Source organism: Eschrichtius robustus, chromosome 11 (assembly GCF_028021215.1).
Source record: "Eschrichtius robustus isolate mEscRob2 chromosome 11, mEscRob2.pri, whole genome shotgun sequence".
NCBI lineage: Eukaryota > Metazoa > Chordata > Mammalia > Artiodactyla > Eschrichtiidae > Eschrichtius > Eschrichtius robustus.
Genome location: NC_090834.1, coordinates 101269646 through 101283392, shown reverse-complemented (window position 1 = coordinate 101283392; position 13747 = coordinate 101269646). Strand labels below are relative to the sequence as shown.

Below are 13747 nucleotides of genomic sequence, written 5' to 3'. Positions count from 1 at the left end.
CTTTCTCTCTCTCTTCTCCTTCTGGGACCCCTATAATGCGAATGTTGTTGCGTTTAATGTTGTCCCAGAGGTCTCTTAGGCTGTCTTCATTTCTTTTTGCTTTTTTCTTTAGTCTGTTCCGCAGCAGTGAATTCCACCATTCTGTCTTCCAGGTCACTTATCCATTCTTCTGCCTCAGTTATTCTGCTATTGATTCCTTCTAGTGTAGTTTTCATTTCAGTTATTTTATTGTTCATCTCTGTTTGTTTGTTCTTTAATTCTTCTAGGTCTTTGTTAAACATTTCTTGCATCTTCTCGATCTTTGCCTCCATTCTTTTTCCGAGGTCCTGGATCATCTTCACTATCATTATTCTGAATTCTGTTTCTGGAAGGTTGCCTATCTCCACTTCATTTAGTTGTTTTTCTGGGGTTTTATCTTGTTCCTTCATCTGGTATATAGCCCTCTGCCTTTTCATCTTGTCTGTCTTTCTGTGAGTGTGGTTTTTGTTCCACAGGCTGCAGGATTATAGTTTTTCTTGCTTCTGCTGTCTGCTCTCTGGTGGTTGAGGCTATCTAAGAGGCTTGATGGGAGGCTCTGGTGGTGGGTAGAGCTGACTGTTGCTATGGTGGTCAGAGCTCAGTAAAACTTTAATCCACTTGACTGTTGATGGGTGGGTCTGGGTTCCCTCCCTGTTGGTTGTTTTGCCTGAGGCAACCCAACACTGGAGCCTACCTGGGCTCTTTGGTGGGGCTAATAACAGACTCTGGGAGGGCTCACGCAAAGGAGTACTTCCCAGAACTTCTGCTGCCAGTGTCCTTGTCCCCATGGTGAAACAGAACCACCCCCCGCCTCTGCAGGAGACTTTCCAACACTAGCAGGTAGGTCTGGTTCGGTCTCCCCCAGGGTCACTGCTCCTTCCTCTGGGTCCCGATGTGCACACTATTTTGTGTGCGCCCTCCAAGAGTGGGGTCTCTGTTTCCCCCAATCCTGTCGAAGTCCTGCAATCAATTCCCACTAGGCTTCAAAGTCTGATTCTCTATGAATTCCTCTTCCCTTTGCCGAACCCCCAGGTTGGGAAACCTGACGTGGGGCTCAGAACCTTCACTCCAGTGGGTGGACTTCTGTGGTATAAGTGTTTGCCAGTCTGTGAGTCACCCACCCACCAGTTATGGGATTTGATTTTACTCTGATTGCGCCCCTCCTACCGTCTCATTGTGGCTTCTCCTTTGTCTTTGGATGTGGGATATCTTTTTTGGTGAGTTCCAGTGTCTTCCTGTCAATGATTGTCCAGCAGTTAGTTGTGATTCTGGTGTTCTCACAAGAGGGAGTGAGAGCACGTCCTTCTACTCCGCCATCTTGGTTCCTCTCCCACAGATGCTTTCATGCATGTAACCCTTCTTGCACCATCTCAAAACCCCACAAAGTTAATTAAATGTTGAGCTTATTTTCTGTATGGTTAAGTAAGTATTTCATTCATATTTACTAAGTCCTTATTTCTGTCATTCATAAAATGATAACAATGGAGCAATTAATCTGTGAGATTCTAGCTCTTTGCTTCCATATTTAGCTGCACCCAAACTTTTTTTAATAAAGAAGTTTAGCTATAATGTTTGAAACCGAACTTTTCTCATGGCATTTTTCATTTCTGAATTCCTCAGTGTATAGATTAAGGGATTGAACACAGGAGCGATGATGGTGTAAGATAGTGCAAATATCTTATCCTCAGGGAAAGTGGTGGGCGGTCTAAGATAGGTAAATATTGAAGGACCAAAAAATAAAACTATATCACAGTGACATGAGACCCACAAGTAGAGAGAGCTTTGCGTTTTCCTTCAGCTGAGTGATTTCTTAAAGTGAATAATATAATTACATAAGAAAAAAATAAAATCACGAACGTCATTAAGGTCACCATTCTTGAATTGACAAGCATAATGACACCAGTGATGTAGGTATCAGTACAGGCAACTTTTAGCAAAGGAAAAATATCACAAAAATAGTGATCAATTTTATTAGCACCACAGAAGGGTAACTGGATAGTCACAGAAAACTGAGGAAAGGAGTGAACTGCCCCACCAGCCCAAGCAGCTAAGACTAGGAGATCGTACCTTGTCCTGTTCATGATAATCATGTAGTGGAGAGGCTTTCAGATGGCAACATAACGATCAAAGACCATGACTGTAACAATTAAGACTTCAGTCATTCCAAACAAGTGCTTGGAAAAGACCTGTAACATGCAATTGCCATAGGAAATGGTTTTTCTTTCCACTAGCAGGTCACCAATTACTTGGCTGTAATGCTGGAAGTATAGCAGATGTCCATGGAGGATAAGTGGCTGAGGAAATAGTACGTTGGTTGGTGAAAAAGAGAACTGCATCGAACGGAGATTAGGATCAGAAGGCTTCCTACCAACGAGGCAATATAACGGAATAAAAAGAGCACAAAGCAAAATGCTTTTATGTTCCGGTCATAAGAAAGTCCCAAAAGAATGAATTCTGAGACGTTGCTCTGGCTCTCCATATAGTTCAGATCGACATATATTATAAACAGATGGTTTAAATATCTGACAAGAAAAATCATGAATCTATATTTTAAAATAGCAGCATAATAATAATATTAAATTTACCAATGACATCCAATGAATAACAATATTAATTATTCCTTATAGATAGATTTAAGTTGGTTTCCTCTTAATTAACAAATCTATTGTGTAATAATTCTATCATGGGAAAAGTGAAGTAATTTTCTATATTACCATCAATGATTATAGAATATTTAAATATTAGATTATAGAGAAAATATTTTACCATCGTTAATTATATAATTTAGATAACAACAAAAGTTTACTTGACATGATTGGCACATTTTTAAAGCATGTTCCTTATTGATAGGGTCAAATGAACTTCTTCCAGAATGATGTGGACAAATTTTCTGTTTTATTTGGGAGTGTATCCCCACGAATGCAAATTGTATTGAAAATACATCAGCTTGAATTATTTAATTTGTTTAAAGAATTATCTTCCTTGTGACGTGAACAAATAATACAAATTGGGCATTTAAAACTAACATAGTCTTAGAGACCTTAAAAGCAAAGAAGGATTGAAAATGATTCAGCAAAATATAGAATATCGACTGAAGGAAGTTGTGAAAAACAATCAACAAATTCATTCCTATCTTTTATTTTATGTGTTTTATATACAAGCTAGGCAATAAACATTAACAAAAGAAGTTGATATAGAATGTAGCTCTAAGACAGATTTATTGTCAGTAGTCAGTGACTGTTCCATTAATGAATGGATGGAAGATTTAACATTTTCCTCTTTTGTACAATCTTGAGACATTATTTACACAGAGGAAAATAGCATGTGAAATACAGAGTGCTCTCCGGGAGCTATTTTATAAAATGTTGAGAGGTTAACTGATGCTCAGTGGGGATGTAAACCCTACAGTACACTTTCAACTGCAGTCTGGTTAGATGTAGGCACCATATCTGGGCACTCAGGTGACTTTATGAAATACAGAATGCTTTTGTAGTGACGTTACTTGGAAGTTATTATTTACAGTGACTCACAAATTCCACACTTGTTTCTTTAAGATCATTTTAGATGGTAAATAGGTAATTAGTGCAGCATTTTAAAATGCTCAATACTATGAGAAACCAATTCTATTTTAAATTATTATTCAACTCTAATTACACCAAGAAAAACACCTCAATTTGTTCCTACTATGAATTCAGTATTGCTAGAACGCTTCCTTACCTCTTTTTTTTTTAACAAAGCAAAGATAACTATCAGGCTCATAGTGTTCAACAGTTAACAGTACCTAAATAGAGATTAATATTTTTTGTTTAATTTCCTCCTTACCTTATTATAGCTAACAATGGTTCCTTGTTTAGGAGAGGGCATACTGTTTATGCCACTGATAGATTAATTTACCTAAAACAAATTGATTTAAAGATAACCATTAGATCAATAGATTAGTAAACAACTTAAACTGTGGATCACTTGATATATCTAAACCACCAATTTTCAATAAAACAGACTCAAATAAAAATAATCTAAGCAATTTCTTAGCATGAGAAAGTAATACACTGTGGATACGGAAGGGCAGATGTTCTGATTTCCACTCAGGTTGGGGCTGCTTCCTATGCTTGAGAGCTGAGCAAGATGAGGTGTCATGGAGGATAGCAGTGAGAGAAAGTATTTTGAGTCCTAATCTCAATAGAAAAAAAATATGCAAGGTGACAGGTTACCAAGTCACCCTATCTGTCTTTATGACTAATTTGGGGGATATATCTTGCAGTTAGTATAAATATGTGGTCCAGCATTCTCTATTTTAAATCACTGTGAAATAATTTTCCATCAGCTTTAGCAAAATGTACATTTCTTAAGGTAGGATTCTGGCTCTTTCTCTAGATCAATAAAGATATTTAGTCCACTATAGGTCTTAAAATCCCATCCCAAATTCTGTGGGAAAATACTTTTATGACCAGTGCAGGAGAAAAAGAAACAGGTGATTACAGTCAGATGAGAGAATTACTGTCATTGAAACACAGAACATATATATTCTTGATCATATATTCTCAATTATCTCAATTTGTCAAATAATTGAAATCATAGATGAAGAAAGGAAGAAATATTATGCACCCACTCTATAAGTGATTAGAACAGTGGCAACAGAGAAAGAGGTAGAAACATGAAGTATAATAAACTCAATAGTAAACTGTTTTGATTCAAATTGTGTTTTTATAGCAGTAACAATCTAAATATACAAAGAAAACTATTACCTAAATATTTCCAATAGTTTGATATTAAGTGCAATATGCCTTTATTTTTGTCTTATTTCACTGTAACTGTAGTTATATAAGGTGGATGTGTAGAATTTAAAATCTGAGCAATCATGCTAATGTTCCATGAGAAATCAATCACCCATTTTGAATGCAGACACTATCCAAACATTTTTCTCATCAGTTGTATTAAATATCTTCTTGTCCTATATACCAAACTCTTTTAATAAGAAACTCAGTAAATGGTATTAACTTTCTCCCCTTCCATGCCGTTTATGAACATTGAGCTTATTGCTAACCTCTTAAAGCAGCATTGTTCACATTTATAGATTTGATATACTACTACATAATTCAGAAATATAGTGAATAAGACAAGAAATAATTTGAAATACCTCAGGAAACAATCCCTCCTGAGATACTCACTTTGCTGATTCTTCCCCAGTATTTAAACCTGAAATAAAATGGAGTGATTTACAAACCAATTATTCAAACACAATTATGTCAGTTCTCTAAAATTATTGTGGAAATCTACATGTCTTAGAAAGTCGTATATATTTGCAAGGGGAGTGGAACGAAAGTAAGTGATGGAACCAATGAATCTTCCGACTAAAACAAACACACACATATATACATACATACATATATACATACATAAATAAATAAAAATAAATGTTTTTAAATTCTCACAAAAGCAAACATACATTTTCAGTCCTGGGAGTCATTTAGTTTATTCCCATGCCTAAAACAAATTTGGTTCAGAAGAGCAGAATATGACTTATATGACAATGCAAGGATTAATAGGCTTCTGAATAGTCTAAGAAATTATATTCCCAGAGGCATTTCTAACCAGAGCTTCACCAAAAGCCTCTGAGCTTCTGTCCAAGGTCATGTCCCTGGAGCTGTGGCCATTGTCTCACTACAACTTTCTCCTCATCCTTGTGTTAGCCTGGGTCAGGCACTGTTTCTCTGGAGGCCTCACCATGCTCTAGTCAGAGAGTTCAGGAAACTGCCTGCCCTGAGCTCAAATCGCATTCTGAAGGAAAGCAGGAAAATAATGTTGCATGGAACAATCTAAGTTAACTTTTGGGAAAGTCTGAGATGAGGAAAGATAAAGAGAACCAAAGCCAGGCAGCTATAGTCGAAATACAGATCCTTATCTAGAGCAATCCTCACGGGTAGATTACATGTATCTATGTGATCATATCAGTGACCTGCAACAACAGGACGGAAACCTGGTGAATTTTTGACAGGCAATAACCTTCATGGAATTGATGGTTGAGGAATAGAGGAAGGAGAAAAGATAAAAGGATAGATATTCTGTTCTGTTATACACATTTCAAAGCAGAAATTATTTATTACTGAGAATATAACAAAATATCAGGGGTAATCAGCACTAAATGTACAGCATAACTTTTATTCTGTTTACCATTTTGTTTTTATCCTATACCACTTCACTTCCGCAGGTCATATATGCTCAGTCCAAAACGTGCCCCCTGAAGTTCAGGTAACCAATTCCTTCTCTCATACTCAAATCCACATATTAAAGTTTTCCTTCAAACATGTAAGACTTCAGGAAATCTGTTTTTATAATACCTTATCTGTTACAAAGTAATTGTAATAACAACAATATATTGAGAGATTATTTCACGCTTCAACTTTATTACATAATTTCATCTCACAATAATGACATAAGTAGGATTACCTATATTGCATTGATAAGAACATGAGCCTTTAGAAGTTAAATGACTAGCTCAAACAGCAGAAAAAGAATTGAGGGCCTTCTGTGAGTGAAAAAAAACAGGTTTTGATCAGTTTAGTAATTACCTCCAGGCTTTGAAAGTTGAATAACCTTGGGAAAATGAGAGATTCTAGCACTTCAGAATGAAGGATATCACAACCCAGTGTTTTACTGGTTGTTCATTTCAGCATATTTTAGCCTGATATTGATCATGCTTCCCTCAAGCTCACTTGTGTCAATACACAGAAGGGCTAGCCGGTCATATCTCTACCTAACACACACACACACACACACACAGGATACTCCTTAGAGAAGAATGCAAGTGCCTCATTTACAACCTCAATTCTTGAGTTTGTCACAGGTCATCTGAAATTGTTCTGCTGAGAGTTAATTTTCTTTTCTTTATCCCTTTTTTCTAGAATCCCTTTCTAATACTTTTCATTTTATGGATTATATGAATTTATTTACAGGATTGCCTTTAATCTTTCCTTTAGGCCATATCCAAGATTCTAAGCTTCTTCGAGCCTGATGATTTTGACAGTCCTGGGAATTAAATGATGTGACTGTGTAATATGAGTGCTCATTAGCAGGAATGGTATTCATTAATAAAATATAGGTATATAAACTGAATCATTTTGCTGCACACCTAAAACTAACACAACATTATGTAGCAATATACTTCAAAAAAAATAAGTATATAGGCTTTTAAATTTCCAATAAAATCATATAGTGATAGACAAAATTTCTTAAATTACACATTTACAACCATGAATATTTCTTAAATAGTCTATCCAGACAGTCATATATTGACCAAATAATTGATAAAGTTCTTTATACGTTTATTTGACAGATATTTTTGAAATACCAGGTATTATGCTACAGGCTAGAAGATAAATATACATGCAAAAAATATATAAATATATTTTGTAAAAATATAAAATATATAAATATAAACATAAAATAAAAATGAAATGACAAGCAAATGCATAATCTTAGCTCAACAGAGTGTAGGTGTGGACTTAATATATTACACTATTATATTTTCTGCTAATAAAATTAAGTGGTCCCTTGGGGAAAAAATCAAATTGGCTTCATAGTTGTTTCATAGCATTCTTGTGAGACCTCCTCAAAATTCCTACTCTCTTTAATGAAGAAAATAAATAAATAAAAGACATTATATGGGGAGGAGGGATAAATAGGAGGAGCACAGGGGATTTTTAGGGTAGTGAAATTACTTTGTGCAATCCCATACACGTCATCACACATTTGTCCGTACCCATAGAATCAACGGCAACAAGAGTGAACAGTAATGTAATCTATGGACTTTGGGTGATTATGATGTGTCAGTGTAAGTGCATCAGTTTTAAGAAATGTACCACTCTGGTGGGAGATTTTGATAATGGGAGAGGCTGTGCATGTATGAGGATAGGAATATATCGGAAGTCTCTGTACTTCCTCCCATTTGTCTGTGAATCTAAGACTGCTCTAAACAATAGAGTCTTTACAAAAAAACAAAACAAAACACATTATAGGGGCTGAGAGTCTACTCTATATAATTATCTCTGTCATAGGAACATGGGGATACATTTTAAATTTGGGGGCTTCCAGACATCCCATGTTTTGTTATTAATGCATCACTGTTAATGACATAAAGGGAGGTTTTGGACGTGTGAGAACAGCACATACACTTATATAAAGAGAGATGTTACGTTTGAAGTCTTCTTAGAAAATATTTTTTTCAAGAAAACCACATGTGTTCTTTATGTATGGGCTCATTTAATTTAGAAGGATTTATTTTTCTGTTTCATAAACAATGAAATAAAAATTTTCTGATAATAAAATTGGCCATTTTCAACATATTCCTTTTCAACATTTAGACTGACTACATGTAAAATATTTAAAGTCAGTAAACTTTTACTGACAAATATTTTGGGATGGTTTTTCAAAAATAAACTTATATTGGTGGTTTCTTTATAAGTAGCTGCTGAGATAGCAGTTTGTCCAATTCCTCCCTGCTATTAACAGCTCTACTTAATTTTATCTCACTCATTGTTTTCTCTGCTCTTTATCCTTCTTTCAACACTACCTCCAGATTGGTTGTAATTCTTGCATTGCATTTACATATTTCAAAACACTTTCAGTACTTTATCTTCCTTTTCATAAAATCCGGTTATCCAGTCCCTTCTCTCTTACATTTTCTGTGTTTGTTTATTAATTTTCTCCTTTTTTTAAAATTTTTATTAGAGTATAGTTGTTTTACAATATTGTGTTAGTTTATACTGTACAGCAAAGTGAATCAGCTATATATATACATATATCCCCCCTTTTTTGGGTTTCCTTCTCATTTAGGTCACCACAGAGCACTGAGTAGATTTCCCTGTGCTATACAACAGGTTCTCATTAGTTATCTATTTTATACATAGTATCAATAGTATATATATATGTCAAACCCAATCTCCCAATTCATCCCACCACCACCCCTTGGTATCCATACTTTTTTTCCTCCACATCTGTCTCTATTTCTGCTTTGTAAATAAGATCGGCTATACCATTTTTTTTCAGATTCCACCTATATGTGTTAATGTATGAAGACCTGTACGCCGAAAACTATAAGATACTGATGAAAGAATCAAAGTTGACACAAACAGATGGAGAAATATACCATGTTCTTGGATTGGAGAAATCAACATTGTGAAAATGACTATACTACCCAAAGCAATTTACAGATTCAATGCAATCACTATCAAATTACCAATGGCATTTTTCACAGAACTAGAACAAAAACTTTTATAATTTGTATGGAAACACAAAAGACCTCGAATAGCAAAACCAATCTTGAGAGACAAAAATGGAGCTGGAGGAATCAGACTCCCTGACTTCAGACTGTACTACAAAGCTACAGTAATCAAGACATTATGGTACTGGCATAAAAACAGAAATATAGATCAATGGAACAGGAAAGAAAGCCCAGAGATAAACCCATGCACATATGGTCACCTAAGCTATGACAAAGGAGGCCAGAATATACAATGGAGCAAAGGTATCCTCTTCAATAAGTGGTAATGGGAAAACTGGACAGCTACATGTAAAAGAATGAAATTAGAATACTCCACAATACCATATACAAAAATAAACTCAAAATGGATTAAAGATCTAAATGTAAAGCCAGACACTATAAAATTCTTAGAGGAAAACATAGGCAAAACACTCTATGACATAAATCACAGGAAGATCCTTTTTGACCCACCTCCTAGTGAAATGGAAATAAAAACAGAAATAAACAAATGGGACCTGATGAAACTTAAAAGCTTTTGCACAGCAAAGGAAAACATAAACAAGACAAAAAAACAACCCTCAGAATGGGAGAAAATATTTGCAAACGAAGCAACTGACAAAGGGTTAATCTCCAAAAAATACAAAAAGCTCATTTGCTGTCTTTTTAAAGAGGTTTTTTTCAAGTCTTATTAAGCATGCAAAAAGGTGTTTCGAACATTTTTCTTCCGGTTTCTTTATAAATACTTCCTCAGAGTCTCTTCCTCATTCCACTTATAAGATGATTTCCTTTATCTATTGCGGCACAATGTATTTTTTCAATTATTCATTTACTTTTAGAACAGTTTTAGGATCACAGCAAAATTGAGTGGAAAGTACAGAGAGTTTTTATATACCCCCTTTCCTCACACATGGACACCTCCCTCCCAGACTTGTACACTTGTTACAAACAGATGAACCTACTGACACATCATTATCACACAGAAATCCTACTTTAGATTTGAGTTCATTCTTGGTGCTGTGCATTCTATGGATTTTGACCTGTATAATGACATGTATCCACAATTTTAGTAACATACAGAAGAGTTTCCTCTGTGCTGAACCTCTTCTTCCCTCCCTCCTCTGTAACCCTTGGCAACAACTGATCATTTTACTGTCTCCTTAGTTTTGCCTTTTCCACAATGTCATAAAGTTGGAATCATACAGTATGTAGCATTTTTGGATTGGCCTCTTTTATGTAATAATATGCATTTAAGTGTCCTCCATGTCTTCTCATGGCTTGATAGCTGTTTGGTTTTAACACTGAAGAGTATTGCATTGTCCAGATGTGTCACAGTTTATCTATTTACCTACTGAAGGGCATCTTCGTTGCTTCCAAGGTTTTGCAATTATTAATAAAGCCGCTATAAACATTCATGTGCAGCCAAATGCATTTTGCTGTTGGTTTATTTGTTGGTTTATTTGTGGTTTTTAGGCCACATCTTATTTGTCTTTTACTAGTTTTATTTATTTTTTCCATACACTAATAATGAACTATCATAGGGAAAAAATATTAAAAAATCCTCGTTGAAATCACATGAAAAGAATAAACTACCTAGGAATAAACTTAACCAAGGAGGTGAAAACCTGTACTCTGAAAACTAAAAAACATTGATGAAGGAAACCGAAGATGATATAAAGAAATGGAAAGACATCTCATGCTCTTGGATTGGAAGAATTAGTATTGTTAAAAAGGCCGTACTACCCAAATCTATCTAGAGATTTAATGCAATCCCTATCAAAATACCCATGACATCTTTTACAGGACTAGAACAAAGAATCCTAAAATTCATCTGGAACCAAAAAGACCCCAAATTGCCAAAGCAAACTTGAGAAAAAAACAAAGCTGAAGGTATCACGCTCCCAGTCTTCAGACTATACAAAATTACAGTAGTCAAAACGGCATGATATTGGTACAAAAACAAACATATGGATCAATGGAACAGAATAGAGCCCAGAAATAAACCCACACATCCTTGGACAATTAATCTTTGACAAAGGAGGCAAAAATATACAATGGGGAAAAGAGAGTTTCTTCAGCATTCCCTGCCTGATAGTTACATGGGATTTATGTTAATTTTTTAGCCTTTCTGATATTACTGATTTTATTATTAATGCATGTTTGTTAAGGACATAAGGGGAAGTTCTAGATATATGAGAACGATGTATACAGTCAAATAAAAAAGAGAATATAGTGTCTTTGAATTTAATTCCATAACTGTTTAATTACATCTTAATTTGTGCCAGATTTATTATGAAAAAAAAGAGACATACAAAGAAACATAAAGATATAGCATATAATCTTTGTCTCAGCCAAACAGGTAAAATACAATTCACAAGAAGAAACTCTAGTATGGAGCATAGAGTTGTTTGATATACAGTAAATGTACAGCTGAAAAGCAATAAAAAGAGTAGGGAAGGAGTCAGAAATATCTCTGGTCTATTGATGGATCTGCAAAATATTCCTGAATAAGATAACTTCTAAAATGTGAATTATATTTAAGACATGGACCCTAAAGCCTAGGGGTGGGGGCATCGTAGTCAGAGGAGATAGAAGAAAAAAATCATAGAATTAACAGATTTTAGAGTAGGTTTAGAGAAAGTAGAGGAGCCCAGTGTAGCTGGATGAAAGCATCCAATCAAAGGGAATCGAGGGAAGAAAGGTAAAGAGAGAAGAAAAGTACCTAGTATGAGTTTCTGGTAGCCATATACCTTACAAAAATTAAGCGTTAGCCCAATTAATATTACATTTTATGAAGTATAATATTATCTCATTTCATAGATATTTTCAAAATGGAAACAATGTAATTAAAGCAAATTTCCAAGACAAAGGCATAAAAACTTACAAAGTGAGTAGTCACCCAGCTCTCCCTAACCCCGTACCTTATCATTATAACAACACCATACTTTCTTTCAATGTGGTGATTTCTGAGATTAGCTAGTTATATTTGAACAATTTTCTAATGCATATGTGAGAAGGTTGGATTTTATTCCAAGGAAAATAGAGTTCCACAGCAATTTTTGGAGATGCCCATGATATGATGGAAGGTGTGCTTTAGAAGAACAGTTCTTGCATTTCTCAAATCCAATTGGTCACACCTAGAACTAGTTGGATCCTTTAAATTGCAGGTGGCAATATGAATCACAGTAACTTGCTTCTTTGGCTCATATAAGGTCAGAGGTCATTTAGTCCAACTCCCCAAAGAAAGTGTATATGCTTTCCATAACATCTCAAAGTATACATGTCCTGGGGACATAAATTCTAAAGCACAATGAATATCACCCTATTTACTTTAAATCTGAATGTACCACTTTAGACCATACCTTCCGCATGGCGATTTTCATCTCCATGTTTCGCAGGGTATAGATGAGAGGATTCAGCATGGGGGCAATCACAGTGTAAAACAGAGAGATTTCCTTATCCTTGTTCTCAGTCCCTGCAGGTAGGGCATAAGTATAGATACAGGGCACAAAGAATAAAACTACAACCATTATGTGAGAACTACAGGTTGAAAGAGCTTTTTGTCGCCCTATAGAGGAGCGTACTCTAAGATTATATAATATGACTATGTAAGAAGCTACTAGGGCAAGAAATATGGCAAGCACCACCATCCCTGAATTTGCAATCACTAAGATACTTACAACATGAATATCTTTGCACACCAGTTTCAAAAGAGGCTTCACATCACATATGTAGTGATCTAACTTATTAGGACCACAGAAAGGTAAATTGAGTACCATGAGAAGTAGAGCAATAGAACGCCAAAAACCCACAACCCAGGCCATTATGATTAACATGTTACACCTCTGCCTGTTCATGATGCCCATGTAGTGCAAAGGCTTGACAATGGCAACATAGCGGTCAAAAGCCATGGACACCAAGATGAACATTTCCACACCTACCAGCAAGTGGGCAGTGAAGAGCTGGGTCATACAGTTGTTATAAGAAATGTTTTTTCTTGCTGCAGCTAAGTCCCTGACTAGCCTGGGGACCACAGTGGAGGTGTAGCAGAGGTCCATGAGGGAAAGGTGACAGAGAAAATAGTACATCGGTTGTTGGATTAGATGGCTACAGGTGATTGTGAGTAAGATGATGATATTCCCCATTAATACAGACAGGTAACATAGGAGAAACAAGAAGAAGAATAGTGGCTCTATTTTCTTATTTCCCCATAGTCCCATGAAAACAAATTCCGTGACATTGTTCTGATTTTCCATGAAGTTGAGTTGAGTTCAGAGTACACACAGAAGCTCAATTCATCTGAAATGATACAGAACATAATACATATTTAATAGCACTTTTTTAAAAGTTTTGGACTATTTGCATTGAATAAAAATGTAAGTCATAGAGTATTTACTACAGACTTTATTTTTTTTTGATTAAGGGCATCATATTTCAAATGATATTTAATAAAAGAATATTTGTGTCTGGAAC

General features: G+C 35.3%; 1 protein-coding gene and 1 pseudogene across 1 annotated transcript; both read right to left on the bottom strand.

Annotated features, from left to right (window-relative positions):
• Window positions 1-1581: 1581 nt before the first annotated feature.
• Window positions 1582-2497, bottom strand: LOC137772263 (olfactory receptor 4P4-like; annotated as a pseudogene).
• Window positions 2498-12600: 10103 nt separating this feature from the next.
• LOC137772664 (olfactory receptor 4P4-like) lies at window positions 12601-13530 on the bottom strand. Its single transcript, XM_068556726.1, has one exon. The coding sequence runs from the start codon at window positions 13528-13530 to the stop codon at window positions 12601-12603; it is 930 nt and encodes a 309-aa protein (XP_068412827.1).
• Between the last annotated feature and the right edge of the window lie 217 nt (window positions 13531-13747).